Source organism: Aulonocara stuartgranti (assembly GCF_965226115.1).
Source record: "Aulonocara stuartgranti genome assembly, chromosome: 15".
NCBI lineage: Eukaryota > Metazoa > Chordata > Actinopteri > Cichliformes > Cichlidae > Aulonocara > Aulonocara stuartgranti.
The window spans coordinates 11,550,477-11,576,267 of record NC_138951.1 but is presented as its reverse complement, the minus strand read 5'-3'; the positions used below and the strand labels follow the sequence as shown (position 1 = coordinate 11,576,267).

The 25,791-nt window shown below is 39.9% G+C and overlaps 2 protein-coding genes and 1 long non-coding RNA gene across 5 annotated transcripts in view; 2 read left to right on the top strand and 1 right to left on the bottom strand.

Moving 5' to 3' along the window:
- Window positions 1-9,463, top strand: part of grm1a (glutamate receptor, metabotropic 1a) — a 35,356-nt gene extending 25,893 nt beyond the window's left edge. For 2 of the 3 annotated variants that reach the window (XM_082505059.1, XM_082505058.1), the window contains exons 7-9: window positions 2,411-2,537; window positions 4,452-5,388; window positions 6,895-9,463. In XM_082505059.1, the coding sequence (XP_082361185.1) occupies window positions 2,411-2,537; window positions 4,452-5,388; window positions 6,895-7,708 (1,878 nt within the window). In that variant the 3' untranslated portion in view covers window positions 7,709-9,463. The remainder of the gene's footprint in view (window positions 1-2,410; window positions 2,538-4,451; window positions 5,389-6,894) is intronic. The other variant, XM_082505060.1, reaches the window with a different exon arrangement.
- LOC309688962 lies at window positions 296-13,062 on the bottom strand. The gene is made up of 4 exons (XR_014271213.1): window positions 12,487-13,062; window positions 2,491-2,530; window positions 939-1,098; window positions 296-831 (listed from the first exon to the last, which is right to left on the bottom strand). It is a non-coding gene; the product is annotated as an uncharacterized lncRNA (long non-coding RNA).
- On the top strand, window positions 11,232-25,121 carry rab32a (RAB32a, member RAS oncogene family). The gene is made up of 3 exons (XM_082505061.1): window positions 11,232-11,677; window positions 21,350-21,627; window positions 23,869-25,121. Exons 1-3 carry the CDS (start codon window positions 11,464-11,466, stop codon window positions 24,016-24,018), a joined length of 642 nt encoding a protein of 213 aa, XP_082361187.1. The 5' UTR covers window positions 11,232-11,463; the 3' UTR covers window positions 24,019-25,121.
- Window positions 25,122-25,791: the final 670 nt, after the last annotated feature.

The window sequence follows — 25,791 nt, the reverse complement described above, 5'->3', positions numbered from 1 at the left end:
TGATCCAGCTTCAGGCACAACAAGAAGTCGGATTCTCTGAGGCTTTACAGGAAAGAATAACTTAACTCTTTGTTGCGATGCATAAAGGTGTTCTTATTTCACAAAGCCGGAAGAACGTAAAGCTTTAAAAGACCCAGACACAGTCCTCTATCAGCTTGAAGGCTGAAAAACTGTAAAGAATACTCCAGTATCATTGCTTTTTAAACACTTCTTAGTTTTATAGACTCTTGTAATACACAGTGCAGCATTCAAAATGTTTGCATTTTCTTCAAGAACTCAATCTGCCTTCTCTGTCTGATAATGAATCCGAGTCAGTCTACTTGCTTGCTACTTTATTAGAGGTACACCGAATGAAGGTGATCCACACTGATTAAATCAATTTTATTAAAACGTGTTAATCTATCACACATCATTTTGTGGCAGAGGGTGAATATTCCTGCTTGTTAGACTGGGACAATATTGGTACAGATACAGGCTGGCTGGAGAATACAATTCATCATTATGATAAAGCACTTATAGACAAATTGTCAGTGTTCAGCACAGGAAATAGTTATTCTCTGTGTATAGGGATCAACTAGAGTTGACCCCTTTTAACAATACTATTCTTTCTCTTCCTCAAAACACTGGATCAGAAAATCAGAGATTATCATTGTATGCTGATAATACCCTTCTTTGTGTAGGTAGTGCAGTTTCCTCTTTACCACATGTTTCCACTTTTGAGTTGTTCCGTTTATTATGTGAATATAAAATCAAATGGACAGCAATTAAAAGCATTCTGCCCTCCCGTATACCAGAATCTTCACGTTGACGTGTCCTCTTGTACGTCATCCACTGTAACACAAAATTGTCAAGGTAAATACAGGCACATTTGAAACCTAATGTAATTTCCCACACTAACTCAACGCTTTTATATCAATATTTAAAATGGACATACTCACTTGGGTCGATATTTACTCTTTTATGATCCCTTTTGCTTCTTCTGGCTATTTCCAAATTTTAGTATGCACTTCTAGTTCTCTCTCTTGGTTTGATTATGCTCCTTCCGTCTCTTGGAGATGAATAATATGGAATATTTTGCTGCCTCACAGATTGCAGGACCTAGTAATTAAATTTGGAAGGTGTAATTAAATTTCTTTTGCTACTTGCTATACTGGTAACAAAAAAAAGTGCATGCAGATCTTAAAGGGCACAACCATTTGCCATTTTCTTAATTCCAAATGCAGTATGTTTTCTTTGTTGTTTCTGCAGTACAGTTATGGGGAAGTGATGTTTGAGTTTGAAAGAAAGGTCTCTGTGTTTAATGGAATTTTGAGATTTACAAGCAGAATGTAATCTACCGTGATAATCTTTTTTTTCTATCGCAAATTAGGATTAATCATGTGGGCATGCAATGTCCCATCGGGATCAGCACTCCCTACAAACCCATCTTAAAAATGATTTGCCTCATCAGATCAATACTAGGACAAAGTGTGAAAAACTTTGCGTGGACTTCAGCACTCCACCTACTTCGTATGTGTTCATGTGCATGAAGGTTGCGGATGGAAATGGGGGAGGTCAAGTAAAGACATCAATATAATCATTAGGATTAAGCATTGGGGGAACCACAAATGTCTAACTTTCCAATTAATCTCTACTGTAATTAAAAAGAGAAATGTTTTAAGAGCTGAACCGGTGCCCTTACTGTACATCTGTTCCCAGTAAATATGTCATTGATTTTTCTTGCAGTGAATCTTAATCCTTTATTTGCTTAAATCACATGCTGGCAAGAAGGCTGCTGATGCTACACTGTCCTACATTTTTAAATCCTCCTCCCATTACAAATGATTTAAAGAAGGGATAATGAAGGAAAAGAGAAGTCTATGTAAATATGACAAACACGGATAAGTTCTGATGTCACATAAAAAGTTTAGGTTTGCACCATAAACTCACGGGACTTGCGCTCTACCTGAGCGAGGAGATGGACCGTTTGGGACAGTAAGCAATAAAACTGGTTTTGAGCAAAGGCTGAATAAATGCCCTCATTTCCTTCATTTGGGGACAATTGTTTTCAGACTGGCTATGCACCAAGTTGCCTCGAGGGAGGGTGCATCCTCTCTCCTAGCTGCTCATGCTTCCCCCCTCTATCTGCTTTGTTTCGTGCCCCACTTATCACCCTGCTTTACATATCACAGTGCTGGTAACAGCTTCTTTGGGAGCAGAATGTAAAAGCAGCCGGCCTTGTTTTCTAAACACTCTGTCTGGGGCTCAAAAAACGCACAAACAAATCCTCATTTTGATATCCCCTCTGTGCTGATTAATTATTTAGGTTGCTTAAGGTGAGATGTGCTTTTTTTCCACGGCTCAGTGTAGTGACTTGCTACCGAGCTTTCTTTGGCATGTTGTTGACTGTGTGTTGTTTCTCTGCGTGCAGGTGATTAGGAAGGGTGAGGTGAGCTGCTGCTGGATTTGCACCACATGCAAGGATAACGAATATGTCCAGGATGAATTTACCTGCAAGGCGTGTGAGCTGGGATGGTGGCCGGATGATGACCTGGCAGGTAGGAGAAACAAAAACAGAAACTGTGTTTGTTTTTATTACATTGTTCATCCACACTCCTTGTCCATTACCCCTGAAACGGTTCACACTTATTATTTTGCCCATTTCATGCGTTTACCCTTAGCTCAACCACAGTACTTTTAGTGGGGCTGACTCCCCTGTTCTCTCAATAGTCATCTTCCCCCACCGTAAGGCTATTCACACAGCACCTCAGTGGTCTAACAACACCTTTTTCACCATGCAGGTCCTATGCCCTTGCTTTCTTCATTTCCTCAAACCTTAACACCACTCCCTCAAAAAAATGCTGCTGCTCATTTCCTTCCTCTCTGCTCTTGTTGTGACCCGGTGCTTGTTCTGACAGCGATTTATAAAGTTGAGAGGAGCCCTCAATTCCCAGGTGTAAAATCCTATTACTGCCATGAGAGGCTTGAGGATACATTTCAGCAGTCTGTCAAGAAAGAAAAGTTTCCTTCAGTCTCATTACATTTGAAAAATACTAATAGAGAGAGGTAATATGCTATTCACTGAACAAGGGTTTACAATTGTGAATGTGTATTTTTGAAAATATGCAGCAGAAGAGTAAATTTCAAAGGTCTTCCCAGAGCTTAGAAACACAAATAAGCGATTTGAGGATTGTGTTAGATAAGTGAATGCAGATACATTTCATCTTTGCCACCCGTGTCTGTTTGCATGCATAAGGGCAAAATCATCTGCAAGCTGAGCTGGGTGTGTGGCCAAAAGAAAACAAGCAACAGTTCTCTGTCCCCACTTCCCCCTGCATTTAAATGAAACCATGCTATAAGAGCTGGTTTACACCTTGAGATGCTCATTACTACCTTTCTGATTAGAATCCCCAGAGGACGACAATTTTGTTTATTTTAAAATTTCATATGTCTTATGATTTGGCATATTAGGATTTAGCATGCAGACCAGAACTGGGTTCCTCCGTGAAGTCACTGTAATGCTATTAGCAGAAGCATGTAATTTATGAAGTGTTAAGCTGGGGAAGTCTAGGGATGTCATTTTTCTCCAATTAAGCTCTCCAGACTTCTTCTCTGTGTTGGATGATGAGTATGCAGGGCATCATGACAGAAGAGAAATAGAGCTTTGGGGTGTGTAGGATGAAAAATGCAAATGAGTTCCTATCAGTGCCATAGCGCAAATGTTGGGGGCACATGTATGGGCAGCTATAGGTGTACAAGGAACTACATAAATAAGAAAAAACACATCTATTAATATGGTCATCAGCATTTAAATATTGTCAAATACATTTAGGACAGTCTAAGAAATCCAGAATCTAAAAATTTCAAACCTTTTTTTCCAGCGTGTTGTTATTGCTGTGTGAGGCTTTGGCTCTGAGGTTATACAACATTATTTCCAACACAGATTTTTCGTTCTCTTTATACCTTGAACATAACACAAAGACTTACCATAAGAAGTATTTAACATATATCAAGGTTATTAAACTTTTCTGATGCTGCTGAAAGTTCATTTTTATTATCATATAGAAAATGATGTCATCATGTCAAATTATTCACTGAGAGTAGTTTAATACTGTAAGTGTTAAAATAAAATTCCGAAAACCAAAATGTATTTAAAAAATTGCCTTACCAGTGAAGTCTATTTTCAGTGTACAACCATTAACTGTTACCCAAAAAGACCGAATGCAACAATTAAAATACTGCAGTATATATATGTATATATATATATACATATATATATATACACAATAATATGTGCATGTGGAAGGCACTAAAATCAGGCCATTGCCAACACTCTGATTTGCTTTGCCCACTCTTTCATTCTCCTTGACTAACTGCTTCCCACCATCTTTTAATGCACCTTTCATTCAGTAAAACTAACCGCAGGATGAATTAAAAAATTGACCGAACACTGTTTCCTCTACTGTTTCCAGGTTGCCAGCCCCTGCCGTTGAAGTATCTTGACTGGGCAGATGTGGAATCTATAGTTGCTGTGGTTTTCTCCTGCGTGGGCATCCTGATCACCTCCTTTGTTACCTTTGTGTTCATCCAGTACCGTGATACACCTGTGGTTAAATCCTCCAGCAGAGAACTCTGTTACATCATCTTGGCAGGCATTTTCCTAGGCTACATCTGTCCATTCACATTAATCGCCCGTCCCACAGTGGCCTCCTGCTATTTGCAGCGGCTCCTAGTGGGCCTTTCATCTGCCATGTGCTACTCTGCCCTGGTGACCAAAACTAACCGCATTGCACGCATTCTGGCTGGCAGCAAGAAAAAGATCTGCACCAGGAAACCCCGTTTCATGAGCGCCTGGGCCCAAGTGATCATTGCCTTTATGCTTATTAGTGTGCAGCTAACTCTGGAGATTACACTCATCATTCTAGAGCCCCCCGAGCCCATCAAGTCATACCCCAGCATACGTGAGGTCTACCTCATCTGTAACACCAGCAACGTAGGCATGGTAGCGCCGCTGGGCTACAATGGCCTCCTAATCATGAGCTGCACATACTATGCCTTCAAGACGCGGAACGTGCCCGCCAATTTTAATGAGGCTAAATACATTGCCTTTACCATGTACACTACCTGCATCATCTGGTTGGCCTTCGTGCCAATCTACTTTGGCTCTAATTACAAGATCATAACCACATCCTTCTCCGTCAGCCTGAGTGTAACAGTGGCACTGGGCTGCATGTTCACACCCAAGATGTACATAATCATCGCCAAACCAGAGAGGAACGTCCGAAGCGCCTTCACCACATCTGACGTGGTGCGAATGCACGTCGGAGATGGGAAGTCTGCGGCTCAATCAACAAGCAACAGCTTCCTGAATATGTTCCGCCGGAAGAAGACTGTAACAGGCAATGCCAAGTGAGTAACCTTTTGTGCTTTTTCATCTTTCTGTTTGGATTTCATTTCTGGGGTCACTGGTTAGAGACCAAAAAGGTGACTAAACTCTCAAATTGGAAAAAAAAAAATCATATCAAGCTATCACTTTTTTATGATGTGTTTGCATGTCAGTGGTCTGTTTTCATCTTTCCAGTACCCCAATGAGTGTTTGTATTTATGTAGTAAAAACTGGTTTTTAGGCACATCCCCCTCCCCCTGAGAATGAAATATCATCAGCGAAATTTAATAGGAAAGTCAAGATGGGACGTTTGCTGTTATTGATTTAAAGCTGAAAGGCCATTCAAACGTGTCAGGGATAATGAAAGTAGAGATTTCATGTGGCGATTCTAGATGTAAGACTTGCATATAACTTTTTTGAGATCCACAGCAGTGGCACATGGACAAGTGACTAAAGTAAGGAGCGGGGCAGAGAAGGAGAGTGATCCCAATATGTTTAAGTGTTGTCTCTTACCCTTGCTATGCAGCCTATCTAATCTTCTAACCCTTCAACCTTCTATACTGAGGAGCGCACTGTCAAGTGTCAAGGCTGGCAAATGTTTTGGAGTCATTCAACCTCTTTCTTGGAGAGCTGCACTGCCAGTTTGTCTATTTTATAATACAGTCTGGGGAATAATTAAAGTATCCACCATTCAGATAATCACAGCAACAAGACAGCTGAAAAGTGTTAAAGCTGAAATCAATTTTTTCTACAAGCTTTTTCCCCAATACACTATGACACTAAAAAAATCTTTAGGTCAAAAAGATGTGCTGAAAGTAATTGTTTTTTTATTGATTGGTTCTCATCTTTTGGATCATTTGTTGCCAACCTGCCTGGATTCTAGATCTCATTTAAAGACATCATTTGATAGTGTGATCCTGGCACTCCTGAGCTGGCAGTGGCAAAAATATTTTTGACTATGCAGCCCTCCAAGAGGGTGATCTGCCACCCTGCTGCTTTCGGTTTATCCTGAATTAACCTCACATTTAACTTTTCTCAGCATGAACACCCTCCCCTCACCACCTCCCCGACTAATCACATTAGAGCCAGTCCTAGCTCATTCTCCGCTAAACACTGTGTCGTCATCAGGCCAGTCCGGGCAAAACCCGAAATACTTTGCAAATGCATGCACCCCTCTTTAACAATAAAATTAGACAGTCAGGAAGAAGACAAAAATAAATGAGATGGATGGCTCTTAAATCTGTTATTTCAATGTCTGACAAAAATGTATGATCATAATGCTGTCTGCAGCACATTATGAATCACTGTTTGTGAGGCTGATAAATGTGACGCTCTTTAGAGGTCATGAGTGAACACTTTAGCCAAGCTCTTAATGTCAAGTCACGTACTTCAAAAGTATTTTAACATGCAATGAAATGTTGAAATGCTGCTGCTCTGTTGTCTTACGTTGCTGCTATGTTGATGTTGTTTTTCTGCCTTCACCTCCTGGTTTCCTGTGATAGTAACTTGGGTTTTTATCTCGTTCATAGTTCTAATGGCAAGTCTGTGTCATGGTCTGAATCAGGTCCAAGACACCCTCCGAGGGGGGGGAATGTGTGGCACAGACTGTCTGTGCATGTGAGGAAACAGGAAGCCGGCTTGAATCAGACGGCGGTCATCAGGCCCCTAACTAACACCCCCGACCCCCACAGCTGTGAGCCCTCCACCTGCAACACTGGCACCGCCTCCCAAGATCCCCCCCCAGAACCACCTGGCACTAAACCTCTGTACAACCTGACGGAGGAAGACGACGAGGGCGACGCGCAGCGCCCCCTTTGGACTCCAACTAGCACTGATCGGCTGCGAGGGCGGGAGTCGGATTTGGATGAGCCAGCTTCTCTTTTGCCCTCCCACTTGACAGGCCACACCACAGATCGCTTGCACAGGGATGTGGTGGACACACATAGCTCCCATGCACCTGCACTGAATGACCGCACTGCCAAGGAGGCAATGCCTGCCAACGAGCCTTTGAGCTTGACACCCTCTCACCTTCCTTCAGCTCCACAACACGGGGCATTTGCAGAAGAGGGGCTTGAGGATGAGGAACTGGACCTCTTACACGGCTACATTTATGACGCCAAGGAGGAAGGGGAGAGGGAGGATGGGGAAGGTGAGGATTTAATTCAAAACAAGGCAACACTGGAGGATTCCCTAGCTCTGTCTCCCCCCTCCCCTTTCAGAGACTCTGTGTATTCAGGGGACTCTGTCACCGGCTCCCCCATCATCGAATCGATGCTCGGTAGCCCCTCGGTCTACACCGCCGACATCCTCCGAGACTACGCACACAGCTCCTCAACACTGTGAGAGCAAAAACCAACGCTGGCACAGCGGCTGTCAGCAGACTTGAGCATCACACAGAGTGCATTACACCGACACACACCGACACACAACACGTGCAACGATACGATTTAACATTTCGAGTTTTTAACATTTGTTTATTTGCTCTGACATTTGCTTGCTTAACTGTATTTATTACTCTGCTGTTATCAGTAAGTGGTTAATCGAAAATACAGGTAGACCACAAATTATCTACGAGTGCTTACGTTTCTGAGGGGCCGTGAGTGCACAAAGCCTTCCTGAAAAATGTAAAACTGGGACGCGTGCCAAAACTAGTCAGCTCTCACGCCAAATTTTTTAATGAATGAAGTAACACGGAGAGTCATAATAGAAGATGTAGCTGTGTTTTTTTTTGTTTTTTTGTTTTAATAGAGAGTGCAATTGTAGAGTCTGCAAAAAAGAAAACACGGCAAGAGAAACACAGTAGTGTTTGCGCAGCGCGCTTACACATCACAGACCAAACTTTCTCTAAAGACTGCAATAGCTTAAGTGCATTTCATGCCAGTTTTGATTAGCTCTGCTCTTCTGCTGCAGCACATGCACAGGTCTGTTCATGTGTATAGCAGTCAAAGCTTCATTCAAGAAAATCAACTTTTCATTGAGTATTCATTAAGTAACTGCACTCTTTCTCTAATCAAACCTCATTGCAGTTTATATATTACAAATTAACAAGAAAAGTGAAGTATGTTGTTTGAGTATTACATTTATGTGCCGCAAGGTGTGCTCATCACAAAAGTAGTATCAACGAACTCAGATCCTGCTGAAGACTCGCGCTGTATGATATGTGACTATGGTTACAATGTGCCAAGCAAAGTTGTTATCAGCCTACAGCCCCCGCTTTCTGTTTTATTTATTTATTTATTTTTATGACGTAGCTGGTAAACAGGTAAATAGGGTGATTGTAGATGATGGCAATGCTGTTTATTTCGTTTACACTAAAACCATAACCCTGAGAATTTTTACGCGCGTGGGAAATGACAACAGAAAAAGATTTTGCTTTCCATGCTGTGTGGATATTTCCCACATTTTCTGAGTTTGCTGTGTCATTGTAATGGAAAAACACAGTAAGTTGTACAAGTTATCAAAGTTTGTAATACTGTTAAGCCATCTCTTGTTTTTCACGCAGGTGGTATGTTTGTAATACTAATAAATGTTTCTATATTTAGAATGTCGACAGAAAAACAAAGTTTATACATTTTGCAACTGTCCTCGGATACTCGTCAAAAAGCAGTGTGTTTGTTTTTTTGGGGTAAATTTTAAGTTGAGCCAGTTGTATCCTCTTGAACACATTTGGTTGTAAAAGTAACCAATGATTGATTGCTTCTTGTAACGAGATGATACATGTTTCAATTTTGTTTAAATCTTGCATTATAAAGTTAAGTAATTTAATTGAGGTTAAGTTTCTTAGTTCTTTTATCTATAAGAATGCAAATAATTTCAAAGTACGAGACTACACAGTACGTAGTGCAATTGTATTGTATTTCCAAATGTTTTTAGTCTATTATAGTGTAAGTTGTTAAATGATCTTAACCAGTGTAAAATATATCAGGTGCCACCTGAAAAACACTGTCAAATCTAGAACGAAATAGGCCTTTATGTTTTGGGTGAGCTGAACATGAAAGATGCTGTAAAATAAAAACAAAACTTATATTAAAAAGACTGATTACTGCCTATATTAGCTGAAAAAACCAAACAAACTAAAACTAAAGTTATATTAGTGAGTCAAACATATATCCTGACACCCCCCAAATGATTCTTTAAAATGTTCCAATCTGGCCGGCCTGCAAAATGTGAACACTGTAGGGAAAGAGGGCATGCATTTTGGACCTCATAATTGCACCGCATAATGCACTGTGTTGTAAGATGTTAATAATTGCATGAAGAAAATAATTATTCAAATTGGCCAAAGATTTCAATTGTCATCACTTTTACAAGCCTCTTATTGACTGCCCTTTCATATCACACAAATAATATGTTTGAGCCAGTGTGTCATAAGTTATATTATATAGTAAGTTGCATGATATATTAGCCATGCAGTCTGCTTTTACAAACACTTGTCATTCTAAAGAGCTCCCTTGTTTGACTTTGGTACTGTAATAGAATGCTATCAATGCAACAAGTCTGTTAAATTTCGTTCTACCTAGATGCCAGGGGCATGTCTAGACGGGGGTCATGGGGTGGCACCATACCCCCATTGATATTTTCTTGAATACTTTACTGAACTTCAGGTTTAATATACTTGTACTTAATGTACGTATTTCTGTGTTATCCTTTTTCCTGCTTATATGCCACTATATTTTAGATGCAAATGTTATATCTTTAGTTTTTTTATTTTTTGAAGATAATTTCTATTATTAAACCTATAGGTCAGGGGTGTCAAACTCCAGGCCTCGAGGGCCGGTGTCCTGCAGGTTTTAGATCTCACCCTGGGTCTACACACCTGAATCAAATGATTAGTTCATTCCCAGGCCTCTGGAGAACTTCAAGACATATTGAGGAGGTCATTTTAGCCATTTAATAAGCTGTGATGGATCAAGGACACATCTAAAACCTGCAGGACACCGGCCCTCGAGGCCTGGAGTTTGACACCTGTGCTATAGGTCAAGCAAACAAAAAATATGGAAGAAATTAAATACATCAACAGCTGGAACATACATCAATGGACCAGTAATTGTAATATATAGTTATTGTAGTTGTTTGGGCTAAACACATTCAGAAATTCTAATCCGATTCTATATAATGTGTACCCTTACTTTAGGGTTGTTTTTTTTCCAAAATATATTTTGATTATGAAACGAGTGCACTATTAAGTTGCTTGAATAGGATGATAACTTTCACTTGTGTAAAAATCCTACATGCAAAACATTTATCCAACACAATTTCCTGACCTGTACCACCGCATTTGAAAAACCTGGGATCATGCTTGCTCCTCTGGCATTAACATCAGCACAAACCTGTGCACTGGGAGCTTCATAGTATGGGTTTCTACAACCTAGTATCTCCTGTAGGTGTAAACTGTACGTTTTTTCCATGTAGTTAAAGTGGAAAAACCGAGATCTTTTTTTTTTTTTTTTTAAAGATTTCTATGTCTATTAACTTGATTTGAAATGGAATATCCTTGAACTTCTTTACATCACAAGAAAACAAGAATTTTGAGGTGTTTTTTGAGCTATTGTGCAATGGTTTTATTATTTTTGGCTCAACTGAGATAGTATGGGATGTGCAGAGCACCTTTACTAGAGAGCCATGTTTTTCAAATTAGAGGTTTGGTTCCACTGAGGATTCCTGAGGATTTTTTTTCACTGTTTGTTTTGTTCTTTCACTTAGATGTGCTAAAATGACCCCCGCCCCGGCAATTTCCTGAATTTAGCACGCAAAATATTTTTTTTATTTTTTATTTTTTTTCGAATACGAAACCAGAAACCATGATTTCCGCATGAAAAGCTTTATGTACTCGCACTAGAGGGAGAAGCATACTGTATCAAGATTTGCATTTCCGCCTGAGTCCTGTGACTTATCAGGTGGTTGTTGAGCGTCAGGAGGAGGAGGGGGAGGAGGAGTAAAAAGGAGAATTAGAAAGTTGGGGGGAAACTCGAGTACTTTCTATCGCATCTGGTCTTCAGCTGTAACACCGGCCTAGTCCTCCGTCGCTCCTCGCAGGACATCTATATGAGCGAGAAAGCAGAGGTTGCCTGAGTTTGAGAACAGCTGTCAGTCTCAGCATGGCCGGGGGCTCGGTGTCCGAGTGCAAGGAGTACTTGTTTAAAGTGCTGGTGATCGGAGAACTAGGTGTGGGCAAGACCAGCATCATCAAACGCTACGTTCACCAACTTTTCTCGCAACACTACAGGGCGACGATCGGGGTCGACTTTGCACTCAAAGTTATCAACTGGGACAGCAAAACGCTGGTCAGGTTACAGCTGTGGGACATCGCAGGTAAGGACACGCTCGCTGACGTCATTATAATTACGTTTCAATAATGGATCCGGTGATTTTGGAGCCACGAGATACCAAATCTAACTTTTCCGTGCGTCACGTGTCACATTGGGGAAGTTTCACTTGAGCACGCCACATCGAGACTTCAGAGATATGTTTTATCAGAAAAATGATTTAAGATGATGATGATGATGATAATAATAATCAACCAGAAAGGCAGATTTTATTTATCTATTTTGCAAAGAGTAAATTTTTAAACCCGCAGATGGCCACGAATTCAACGGCGCACGGGGGGAATTTCCAGTACAAAAGACCAGTTGATCACGTCTGCTGTTCTCTTGCCCACTTTATGATCACAGCAGCTCATAATTGTCAGTGGAATGTAGGTCACGTTGTTATTATCGACTAAGCCCCGCCTCGCTAAACTCGCCGTCATATTGTGGTGTAATTCTCACCACGGCTTACAAGTGTCTTTTGTTAAACTGGTCACGATATCCTATCACTGTTACCGTCCTGTGATTCAAACGGCCTGGCTCTGTTTCCGAGAAGATTTCAGTAAACTTAAGTAACTTGGCACACAGGCCAACCTGTGCATTCCAGCAGCTTGAGTAAGCAAGCTGAGAGGAATCAGAGCAGTGTAAATACAAGTTTCCTGCATGCAGGCGGCACTGCTCAGACTCCCAGTGTTTGTCATCTCCAGGCCCAGAAATATCACACTGTAAACAAAAGAGTCTGAGAATGACGCGCTTGAGAGGACAGGTGAGAGAGAGGAAGTGAGCAAAGATGAGAAGTGAGCAAAAAAGACCGACCTTCAAAACGCAAGCAGGAGCCAGGCTGCCAGACACGGTCTACGCTGCTCTTCAGTCAGAGGGAATGAGGGTGTGATGTGACGTGGGTGAGGGGTCTCTGCACTGTCCCATTAGCCTCTATCTTTTCATGTTTGATCCCAGTGCCAAAAATCCATCTGACACTGGGGCTTTTGAAATTCAGAACTGTGCTGACTGCGTTGCAACTCCCAGCTCTAATTTGTGATGGTTATCTTTGTGTTGAACATAATGAGATCATGTGACTTAAGGGCCATTAGGAGTGTGACCTCGTGGAAATCGTTGTGGAACTGTCAAATTTTAGGGCATATTTTAGAAATTTTACAGTATTTATAAAAGGCAAAGTATAAACTGAGGCAGTTTACAAAACGGAAAAATAATAATTTGTCTCTTTTTTTGTATCAGTAGTGAAACATATATTACGCTTTTCAAAAATGGCAAGGTGAATAGGACTGCAGTTATTTTGTGTGTTTTCTTTTCTTTATTCAAATGAATTGACTATTTATTGGGAAAAATAAATACTTGATTAAAAAACTGTCCAAAGAATGCGACAAAATTAGGTTTTATTAAATTTTAAGCCCAAATCATCACCAGAAAGGTTTAAAAAAGCAAACAAGTACTTAACAGCCTGAGCCGCTGCTGCCTGAGAAATAATTTCAGTATCCATCAAAGTGGCAAATTGTGTTCCTGACATTTTTAAGTTAGATAAGATTGCAGCTTTTGGCATTTCTGACAGTCTTGTTGCTAAAATGCCGTTTCAAAGTTGTTGTTTTCTTAAGGCTAATAACAGAGCTTTTAAAGACTAGAATAAGGTGAGCTCTATAAAGTAGCCTAAAGAGACAAAAATTCCATGTGCTGTGGGTAAAGCAGAGGATTTTCAATGAGAAAAGTCTATATGCCAGGAGGTTTGAAGTGGGACAAATTCTGGGCGTAAGTCTTTCTACTACTATTCTGATAGTCTTGGATAAAAAAGGTTGTTGGCTTCTCATCTAACTGTGTTTTTACTGTTGTTGTCAGTCTGAAGTTAGATGCAATGGGTTAAAGCCATTGTGGTTTGATTACAGATGTTTAAAGAAGTGAAAAACAGGACTTCTATAACCTATACCTCAAAGGAATTTTTGGTCACTGTGTTTGTTCCTCATCTTGGTTCTTGGTTCACAGCCTGTCGTACCGCTTTGGTGATCTTAAGTGCTGGATTAGTATCACATTGTTGGATTAGTCAAGTTATAGTGAACAATAAGACAAAACTACAATCATAATTTTAGAGACCAAACAGGGTTTCAAGGGTTTTAAAAATGTCTGTCTGGCTATTATATAAATTTTTCATGATTTAAAAAAAACCCAACAAAAACAATCCCTGCCTCTAGATATGTTCTATTCTTACTTTTTGGCGGGGTTGAGCAGGTCCTTCCTCTCCCTCAATCAAACAAAGCTCATATGCTGAGACAGATCAGGACAGATGGTTAGAAGACTGCTGTTTTTCTTTTATTTATTCCACCGCTTACAGCAGTGACAGAAAGGGGGCGAACATTTGGGTGTCGGGGGGGGAGTCATCACAACAACTTGCATGTCTGTCACAGAGTGAGTGGCAGTGCGGGCTCAAGTTCCCCACCATCACTTTGGCCCTGGCAGCACAAGCTCAGTGTGCAGGAGCATCTGTGACTGAGCGCCAGGAAGTGCTGTCTGCCTGTCACAGACCGACAGCACTTGATTAGAGGATCTGCGAGGGTAAATAAAAGCCTGACACACACACACACACACACACACACACACACACACACACACACACACACACACACTTTGATAGGCTGATATCATTAATTAAGACAGGGGAACATGCTAGTATAGATTAGGGAAGTTGTGTGGATCTGGATGGTCTCACCAGGTAGGACGACTCTGTTATTAAACTGCGTTATTCACACCTACATCAAGGCCTGCCTTGAGGACACTTTGAGGATAAAATAAGTAACGACACGTGGGTGTAAAGGCTAAAAGCTCGAGGTGTAGTTGCCAAGTCATTAAGACCATTAATGAATGGCCATTAAGCCATTTAATGTACAGAAAAGGAGGAGGAATAATCATCTTGGCAACACTGAAAGCAACTTCAGAGCTTCTTTGTCTTTTACCGACCTCACCAGTGATTACAGTCTAGGAGGAATAACAGTAATCAGAGGACTGTACAACATCGGGGAAGTCAGTGTGAAGCATGCAGGTTTCCCACCCCTTTTCCACTCACAATTGCTACTCTCTCCTGGATTTACTCAAGCCAGTGGACACAATGATTACCGCTATGGCATAGAGTGAAAAGGCCTGCACCTTTTGGGCTCAAACATAGAAGTGATGAACGGTTTCACATTAATGGGATGTGTGCAGTGACTCCTATTGCGGTCCAAACTTTTTGTCCCATTAGGATCCCTCATTTCACCTGAACTTATTATACCTCAATGATAAACTTCTCTTTATCTCATAGCGCTGCCGCTTTCTAACAGGGTTTGAAAAAGTAGATGCTACCCAGGACGAGGTTTCCAACACAGGTAAACTAAGGAGGAAGGAGAAGTCTAATTTTTAATTACTTTTGCAAAAATACCCCAAAACTGAAGTGTTCTGTACAAAGAGGCTCTTATCTATTTGTTTGCACAAGAGCCAAAAAGGCTGGCGAGGAGCCGTAACCGATTTGATGATTTGATGCCGAATGTTTATGTTATCAGTAATCTGAAGAAACAGTCACTCATTTCGATTACAAATAACAAGAAAACAGGGAAAACAAATCAGTTTTCCGTTACTAGAAGGGATTTTTTTCAGTCGCCCATTGTGTTTGATTTGACACTCTAAAAACTTAATGGTATGACATTAAGCATATTGAGAAAAACATATACCCGTGATCAAAATATGTAATGTTCTCAAACATTTACACAACTGATTCATTTGCTATCAAAACAGTTGCTGATTAATTTTCTGTCAGTGGTCTGAAAGATTCATCTTCTTGCTGTTTGTGCTCTACTCGTAAACGACCGAATGAAGCCAAATCACTGCCAAGCAATTTAGCTCCTTTTGCCAAGTATGACAGTGCATACTAAATGTGACACTGAGACGTTTTCAAGCGCACAGTGTGGCAAGCAGTGCAGCCATCGACGGAAATGGAAGCGAAGGCAGAAAACACAATGTACCGGTCGGTGCGAAATGAAAGGAAATACCAAATGTAAGTATCTTTGTAAGGTGTTGGACAACCTCAAGGTGCCAGAACAGCTTTGGTGGTTTTCGGCATATATTCACACATCTGAAGTCTAAACTCTCTTGGACAAGCTGAGCACCATTCTTCCAATTCTCTCATTTGGTGATGATGAAGACCAGTGCCTCACACCTAAAGCTTTTCGTTTCCAATTGGGCGTCCAGATGCAAATCCTGTAATGTGTGATTCACCTTTATTTTCACACTCTTTGCCTCTCTGCTTTCGGACATCTGGATTTGTTGTTGTTTGCCCAGGTTGTCCTTTAATATGCCACTTATCTGTTTGTATATAACGGGAATAAATCTGATGCTTGTCATCAAATGTATATCTTAAGTAGATCATCAGTCCTTAGATTGATTAAGGATTCAGTCACCTGGGCCTAGAGGCCAGTCATTGACACCCAGGCAATCGCTGGTTGATAGGGAACAGTGCGTGCTCCGGGATCAGAGAAAGACTTCCTAACCACTTGCCAAGTGGAAGTGACTTAATTTGTGACGTACAACCCAAACGGAAACAAAGACCATTAACCTTCAAAGTATAAAATGAGCCTTTTGAAGTATTTGGTTGCAGCAGTAGGGCACAACTTTTACCTAAAAGGTGAAAGTTCTCTGTTTCCAGCACTTTTTCAAGTTTCAGGAAAACTCGTAGACTAAACTCAGGCAAGTCAGTGTCTTTTATTCAAACTACAGGGAACTGTGCTAATGTGCTAACAACCAAAGGAATCACAAGGAGATTTTTAATACAGCACCCTCTTTGTAACCAGTCCCCTTTGGCGTTGTGTCAGGAAGGTCATCCGGTTGCCGTATTACCTCATAAGTTACCTGATTTAATGGTAGAGTGGTTGTGTTCTTTTGGCTGTTATCGGCAGTTGTAGTAGTAGTAGTAGTTACTGACATTTTGGTCACTTTTTGGTGTATTCTTACCACCAACAATAGAGGTTAAGACCAAGAAACCTCTCCCTACCCGTTCTATAAAGTTGCACAGATTCCCACTGGGCTGTCAGCGGCAGTAGCACTGTAATTATGAATTAAATTTCTAAATTAAGGTGCACACAAAAACCTCTTAGCACAAAGTGAGGAGGGAAAAAAGGCTGTGGATTCAGTTCAGACTGTTCAGCGGTAAAGGCTGTAGTAAGCTGTAGTAAGTCATGTCTCACATGCTGCTCTGAGGAATTTGAACGTGCCAGTCATGTGTTACGCTCTTTTGAAACTCATGCTGAAGACTACCTTCGTGACTGGGCCCAATGTTGCTACTTTAGTGTTGATGGGGGGAGTGTGCGGGGAAGTTTTTCAGCCAGTTGCTTCCTAACAGCAGACGGTGACTGCTGCTGTTGTTACTGCCATGTCTGGCTTGGACAGTTTCTATGGTAACCCACCCACAGGATAGCAATATCTACGAACGAAGAGGAAACTAGGGTTGCTAGGGCTTTGGATAATGATGAGACTTCGCTTTATTTCAGTCTCTCCCACACAGCAAACAGAGATGATACAGTGAATCTAACTAAACCATTTCAATTTCATCAAGTACTTCTGTAACTGAAAATTTATGAAGATTTCATAAGCAGAGTGTCTAACTGCACTTGAGGTCATGCATCCGTGTTTATCAGTGTGGTCGACTGAATTAGAACAACCCTGTTTAAAGCCCTTGAAATTCAACAAAGTTGGTTTTCTCTCTGGGTAGATTTAGTTTTCCACTTCTTTAGTTTTCGATGCTGTTGCCTAATATTGTGCTTTTAATGCAGAAGCACACACCTTTGTACTTTCCTGATATCTCATGCTTCTCTGTGGCATGCTCTGAGTAAATACGCAATTCTTGCTCAATCCATTCCCATGTTTTTCTGCTGATTGGGTTAGGAGCATATGACACTCGTTACTGCTTTTAATGTAATTAAATTTGTTCTTCTTTTTTTTTTAAATAGTAAAATGTCCTTGAAAATTGCTTTTACAGGAAAGTAAAGCAGCTTGATAGATGGATCTCAGATAGAAAATCTGTAGTCTGTATCCATTTAGAATTTTATTTCCTATGAAAATCCATACAGTGAAAACTTTTTTTAAGCTGTAAACACGCGAAGCAGAATAATTTAAAAGAACTGCAACACAACAAAGGCCAGGCATCGCAGGATTTGCATTTAACTTAAGGTTTGTGACTTTTAGTGGTTCCACAGTGTAGTGGTTTACACATTTGCCAGACAAGTGGAAAGAAAAGATGGGAAAGAGCCTGGAAGGAGACACAAACCTCTTGAATCATGAAGGGCATCTGATGTAGAAATCTGCCAAATCAAATACGTGGAGCAGCTGAAACTACCTAAGGTTACCTAAGGTCAGTGACTCACATGGGAAAAACCACAGCAACTTGGGAATGCCCTGAAAAGCAAACAAAAAAACCCCAAACAAACCCTTAGACAATCGTATAGCAGCCAGGTATGTGGAGCAACCACAGCAGTCGGAGTATCTGAAAGGTTAGTGAGTGATATATGGAAACCTTGCGAATACCCGAAAAACTTCTAATCCAGTTTTTGACAGTTCAGCAACTTATTGCTTATTGTGCAATGTTTTTTCCCCCCAAATTCAAGATAGAATCATAAAACATAAATTCTTCAGGACAGTGTTACAATTCTCGCCAGCAAGCAGGCACAAAGAATGTTTTCAGGATTTGTTTTTCCAGATCTTGTCTGTTTTTGGACCTTTTGGAGAAGATTGGATTGATTTTAAATATGCTGTTGTTATACTGTTCCCTAATCCAAATTTTTTTTTTTTACTAATCTGAATAAAACATGCTCTACTATATTTTAAATCAACTAATACAAGTGAAAATATTTGTAAATATCAAAACTAATCAGTGGTCAGCATTGTTCTGTCACTCCATTTGGGCAAAATCATATGTCGTCCTATAATACCTTGCAATGAATGAAAAGAAAAGAGGCCTTAAAAATTATTAAGACAGTACTTCCATCTATATTCTGCCCTTGCCTTCGCTATCCTGGATGTATGAGCTTTACAAGGCTTGGAAATGAAAGCCTTATTTCAGTCTATCGGCTCTTTATCCCACTGTGTCGTGTCTCTGGTGAATTCACCTGGGGTTATATCAGCTAAAATTAGACTCTCAATTATGAGCAATTACCGTCAGGCCTGTGGGCCCCACAGTGTATTCACTCTCTTGCTCACACCCGCACTGTGCCACGCCACTCCAGTTTATTGCGTGACTGGGTAAGTACAGTAAAGTGAAAGTGCGCTGGGTAAAGCTTTGCTCGCACTTCCTCAATCTCATTTTTGCTTCATTATTTGTTTGTGACTCAATAATAGTAAAGACTGCAAATTATCTAACACGCTGAATACTTGGAACTTTCCCTGGAGCAGTGTAGCATAAATATGTGCTAAATCCATCACATGTTATCTCAAGCTTATCGTGGCCTGCTGTAATTGCAGACACTCGATCTAAATATGATAAACGAGCAGGTGCTTTAAAGGCTTCATTTGTGGTAATATGCTAAGTAACTATACCTCTGGGGGTGACCCAATATTTGAATAGTTAGTTAAGCATAGCATATGGACTAAAATGTCCTCAGCAGCACCAGCAGCAGTCTTAATCATGTGATTACAAAGGCAAGTTCAAACTGGATGCTGTTGTAAATTTGTCCCCATTAGAAAATTAAAAGACCCATGTTTTTCTTACATGCAAGGGCATTTAAGAGCCAGGACCTCTTAGAGGAGCTGATGTTGCCTTACAACTAGGAACCAAGAGAGCATATGTCCGAGAAACTGTTCCCATAGAGATAAGATGGATATGATTTAAAAAGTAGAAAAGCAAACATCCTTATCTAAGTTTTGACGTTAAAGTGCTTTTGTTATATCTGGTAAATTTAAACCACTGGCTCTTGACAGGAAAAAGATTAAATCTGTGGAGGAATCTCCAAAGCTGTATGTCTAAAAAGGAGCTCATGCTTGTGCTCAGTCCTACTAGCTACTAGTGGTTTTAGGTTGGCGCAGTACTGACACACTGCACTGAAATATTTAGACTGGCCCATTTAATGAGTGCGAGCTAAAGCCTTGTAACATTATAAAAAAGTGTAATCAAGTAACCTAATAAGTCAAATATATGCATATATAAATTGACAGAGTAAGTTTTATTTTGAATGTGATGTAGTGATGCTGGTATTTAACTCATCTCTGCTCTATTGCTCTGCTGAACAAGGATACTTGCCTGCTGAAACATCAGTGGCTTCCATGCATAAACAATTCAAATAGAGCTGTGTCCTACTTTCATTTCTTTTATTGTTGCCAACAATTGTCTGAGCCTACTAACAACCCAGCACCTGATACAGTTCACTGCAATCGGTATATTCCTGGCCTATCGGGACTGTCCAGAGATATGAAGTATCACAAGTTCCAAACCTGTTGCTACTGCTACCTTCTGGATGTTGCTTTGCTTACAAGCTTGCAGTATTTAAAAAAAAAAAAAAAGGGTGCCCTTCATCCATCACTTGCATCAAAGTATCAACTGCTTGACTTCCCATCAAAGACCATAAAGATGAACCATTAATGATGCGGCAACCCCTTAATTCTTACAGAGACATTTTGGGAAAGTAATTAAGACCTAAGGTTATCTAGTTCCTAAGACAGTTTTGGTATTTCAGCTGCCTGATAAATCTGCACACTATGGATGTGTAACACTTGCATGTTCCCTGGAAAAAGCCTTTTCCTTTGTACACCTTTGGAGATGTGGTTTAAGCACATTTTAGAGTGTACAAGTGCATTGCATGTGCTGAACTCCCTGCACACCTGGACTAAAGTGAAATAACACAGGAAGGTTAAAGCATGTAATTCAGTTCCTAGTATTATTTACTTACCCCCAGGGAGTATTTCCTCTTTAAAGTTTCATTTTAAAAGTGCAAATAAGAAAATGGAAGTACTCAAGTACTGAGGTTTCAGTTATAATTACAGTTATTCTATGAAACTGTAAGCATTTCCATGATGTTTTGGCATTTAAAAAGCATTTACTGCACTGAGTATAAAATCTGTATTCTTAATAGTTGGTTGATTTAAGGATCCATATGTAACAAAACCAAAGGAAGCAATTGGTCTTCACTGGTTGTAAAACTCTTAATGAACTGGGGTGAAAAACTGCCTTAAAGTGATTCAGATTGAAAGTGACACACCTTATACTGCTGATAATTTCCCTTGCTTTGGCTTGGTGAAATATCACCTCAGATTTTCTTAGAGAATAACTTCAGAGAGTAGGCTTATTATAGTGGCAGATTACTCCCGTCATTCATAGTGTGTGTGGATTAAGCCCGTGGCAAATGAGAAAAATAGGTCAAATAGTAACCATCTCTATCCTCGTCATTTTTGGCCACATTTAGAGGCGAAATTATTTCATTTCTCACCAAGTTGTTACAAATTGGAGTAAGAAATGACAAGTCAGAGTACTAAATATTTATTTCTTCAGATACTGTTCTGTTCATTTCAGGTGAATTATCACGTCTTTGCAGGGTCCATGATTTTTTTATTTTATTTTTTTCCTCTCTCACAAACTCCAAATCATATTATTTATCTTTTAGTTGCTTTTAGCTGTTTTGTAAAAACTGTGCATTTACCGCTGCATCCTTTTCCCACCCCTCAGGTCAAGAGCGATTTGGGAACATGACGCGGGTGTACTACAAAGAAGCCGTGGGGGCATTTGTGGTGTTCGATGTAACAAGGGGCTCCACATTTGACGCCGTGTCTAAGTGGAAGCATGACCTAGACAGTAAGGTGAAGCTGGCTAACGGCAACCCCATCCCCTCAGTGCTGCTCGCCAATAAATGTGACCAGAAGAAAGAGAACTCCAACAGCACAGCTCTAATGGACAATTTCTGCAAAGAAACTGGCTTTCTGGGCTGGTTTGAAACCTCGGCTAAGGTGAGAAAGTGCCAGTGGACAAAAGCCGTTTAATTTTATATGCATTCCTCTTTAGAGCTGGGTGACGCTCTTCTTTTTAAACTTGTGTCCTCTCATATTTATTCTGCACTTTAAAACATCCTACAGCAGCATGAAATGAAAAGTTAAGGCAGGCTGAAATATTTCCTTTAAAGTCAGCCGAGTCATTGTTAAACATGATTAGTGCTGGATTCAAATCACGTTTTACACGTGAATGTGACTTGTGTTCAATAACAGCTTTGTGCTCAGTGCTCATGTAGCAAAGTCAGAATAAAAGGAGATACTTATTCTTTTACTGAACAGATTTTTAAAGACAGGAAATCCTCAAAAGTTAATCCAAAGAGAAGTGAGACATCTTCTGTGTGGCATAATCACGTTAGGTTGACTGTAGTTATTGTGAAATTGTTACACGTTCTTGTTTTTTTTTTTTAGTCGGAAGCCGATTCAGCAGTTGTTCATGTTAGCATTTTTGATTCAGAATTCAGTGTTACATATGGAGGCTTGTAAGTAATTTGCATTAGATTAAAGGGCTGCAATCTGTTTAATGACTTAAATTAAATTACCAAATACATTGGAACAATGAAATTTCTTTTCAAAAAGACAAGCATCAATCCAGCTGTCTTTGGCATGCATGCATGCATGCACAATATCTGGTAAAAAAAATTTGTTGGACAGCTGGTGTGATAAGGTATCACATGACAGTGATGGATGTTACAGCCCAGAGCTGCAAGGATTAGAGGGATAAAGGTTTGAATGATAATGTTTTGTAGTGTTTCTTTTCAACTTGCGTCATGATGTCACTGGTTTGCTATTACTATCTTGAGATTGCTGCCATCTTGCACTTGCTTTGTAAGCTAATTCTCATCTCTCTCTTCCACACACTTTCATTTAAAGGTCCCACATCTTACTGCTTGGAGATATATTAATGTTAATGTTGTTTGTTCTCTACGCCCTTTTAAGGGACTGTTATCCACGTAGAAAGAAGGGAAATTCAGATACGCTCGTACTTTACAAAGTTTAGAAAAATCTTATAACTCTTTGAGAGTGGATTGGAAATAGGGCCTTTAAAAGGTAATTAATTAACTTATAAAATGTTCCGATAGGTATAATATTTCCATCTGAAATAAAGTGTAGTGCTAAACTTAGTTGTGCTAAAAGTTCTGTGCCTCAGTTGTTAGTACATGTTGTAGAACTTTGTTTTGTGATCATGAATATTCTACATTTTAAGACTCCAGGGAGACCTCTTTTTTTTTTTCCCCCTCAGTGAGCCGCTTCCTTCTTGGAAACTTCAAAATGACAAGCCGATAAACCGGGAAATGCCTACAGTCACGCACATGTACATTTCAAATAACAAACATCCATTATGTTTCCATGTTGTGGAATGCTTTGATGACTCTGGAATCAGCTGTTCCCATTTAGCTCATTCTAAATAACTGTTGTTCCTGGAGCTGTGCTACGTACCGAGTCATGTGACGTGTCTATGTGGGCGTGTGATGAGTGCAGAGCCAGTTCCTTTCTGTGGATTAATGTTTTGTGTGCCTGTCACACTTGCACTAAACTCAACCCACAACAACCTGCGACTGGGATTCTGTTAATAAGTGCCAAACTTTCATGCTGATTTAAATGACGAAGAGCATATTTTCCCTAATACAGTACAAGGGGAAAATGCAATGTCACGGTGAACTATGAGTTATAATGTCGTCAACAACCACATGCCATTACAATTTATTAAAAGAAATTACTTTAAGACTGGCTTGATTGAGCTAGCATACCAGTAAGTACTGTTTTTAGCTCAGTAGTCTTTAATAGAGTAAATACTACAAACCAGTTTATTTCATTATATTTTAAATCTTTATTTTATTTCTGTTTGCCTTTTTTGAAAACATCTTTGCTACTGTAGAGTCTGAGCAAAATCCATAAATATTCATTACCTCTTCAACCCATGCTATGACAGCTTTTGGGCCACAGTGTGAAGGACAAAGGCAAACAGTGATTTTCAGCCTGTCTCTGCTGGTCTCACTTTTGCCTTCTGTTACCCAGCTAAACAGGCTGGTTCACATAAAGGGCTTTCGTGAACTTCTGAAACTGCTCTGAGGACCATAGTGCAGGCCAAGGCAGAGGAAATTTCCAGTCTCCATACATACTGTGCTGCAAATGACTTTTTGTTTTAATTATGATTTTTTTTTTATCACCTCTCTAATATATGCTTTGACCTTTCTATAGGACAACATCAATGTGGATGAAGCTGCTCGATTCCTGGTAGAGAACATCTTGGCTAACGACAAAGGTTTGCCATATGAGGAGAGCAATGGAGACAGGATCAAACTGGACCAGGAGACTGTGGCTGCTGAGAGCAAGTCAGGCTGCTGCTAACACTCAATCCATTCACATTAGCCTCCCTTTGGCACCCATCCAGCCTGTGGCTTCTGCTCTCTGTTGCAGCCTTGGAGAGGAATATATTTTTTGGGGTTGTTTTATTTTTTTTGTGTCTTCAAAGCTCCAGGAACTTCTCTCTTCACTGATGCCCATTTGACCTCTGTATCCGTAGTTTTTACACAGATACATTTTATTTAGATTTGCCTTAACCGTTCCCTTTCTTGTATCTACACGACTCTTTCAGGATCTTCGGTGCTGTCTTCATGTTAGGGTGCATTTCACCACCACCAGCAAACCTCGCCTCACTCACTCACCCCTTGTTGTTCTGACAGCCTCTGAAGGCTCGAGACTGTATCACACTGAAGAAGGGTTCAATCTAAGCAAAAGGCTGAGAAACCCAAGCTCTAAAATAACCTGTAGCCTTTCAAAGTCTGTGTGTTTTCTTTGCTGTACTTTCTCTCAGCCTCCTTCTGTTTATTTTTGTCACCCAGCAACAAAAAAGTGTCTCAGAACCAACGCAGGTGGACTTTAATGGCCCTTAATTTTTCATCTTACAGCAGCAAATCATGTTTGTGTCTGTAGCTTTTCTCTTTTTTTTAGAGTACCGTGTAAAAAAGCAAGTAAATGGGCATCTTAGTTAAGTATTATCTTATTAGAAATGTGTTGTCTTAATGCCATATTTTCTCTAAAAGTGCCTTAATTGATTCATATTTTAGTGAGGCAATGGATCGCGCATTTACTTTACACAGAAGTATACAGCCGGACAATGAAGTATTTCAGTAATATGAGTAATAATAAAAACTTTAATGATGATACTAAATGAGACAATAGGAAACCTTTCTTTGATTGTCTCTCCACTGGTATGATAGTATGTTCATGTATGTTTCAGTATGCATTTTTAAATTGTGTTGGATTATGTATTGTATAACTTTGGAATTTGTGAAAAGCAGAAACGGACTACAAGGACTACGCTCAATCTGTTGAACTGTTCAGATGAAATGCAAAGGATTTTTTTTTAAACACGTTTACATGTAGAAATACTTAAACAAAAAAACAAAAAAAAAACTCAAGACCAAAACTAGAATAAACATTCGAACAGGTTTGTGCTGTCCACTTGTGATTAACTTGTCTGCTCAACTGTATGAATTGATTAAATGTGTTTATCGGAACTCTATACATATGTAACAAGAAAAGGACAGTGTACATTACCAATCTTTTATAACCAATCAATCAATCATGTTGCATAATCTGCTGGTAGATTGTATGAATTAGTAAACGTATGCCGATCCGTATACCTAAAAGATCATAGCAGTATAACTATTCCTTATTATATTAATACCCTGCTTTTATTGGCATGTAGAAATTCAAGCATGGCTGAGCTGGGAATATTCTCCTAGTAACAAATTTCATATTAGCATTATGAGCACAAGCACTAATGCTTGTGAGGACTTGGATCTCTTCATAGGAAATACACACTGCAATTGTTGATCAGAAGTGCTTTATTAACACTAATTTTGAAAACTATATATACCACATTTTAGAAAACACTATACCCATTGTGTTAAACTTACCTTTAAGTAATTCAAAGCACTGACGACAGCTGTATTTGTGAAAACTACAGTGTGTGTGTGTGTGTGTGTGTGTGTGTGTGTGTGTGTGTGTGTGTGTGTGTGTGTGTGTGCAGGGTGCTCCATGTGACTCCTCTCACGAAACAGTGTGTGATAGTCATCAGACAGGGTTCTCTCACTACTAGAGCTTGTGCTCTTCCAC

Excerpts from the sequence above, each read along its gene's own strand:
- rab32a (XM_082505061.1), top strand. The coding sequence starts at position 11,464 with ATGGCCGGGGGCTCGGTGTCCGAGTGCAAGGAGTACTTGTTTAAAGTG. Across the intron at positions 11,678-21,349 it reads ACAGCTGTGGGACATCGCAG|GTCAAGAGCGATTTGGGAAC; the intron begins GTAAGGACACGC and ends CCCACCCCTCAG. Across the intron at positions 21,628-23,868 it reads GGTTTGAAACCTCGGCTAAG|GACAACATCAATGTGGATGA; the intron begins GTGAGAAAGTGC and ends ACCTTTCTATAG.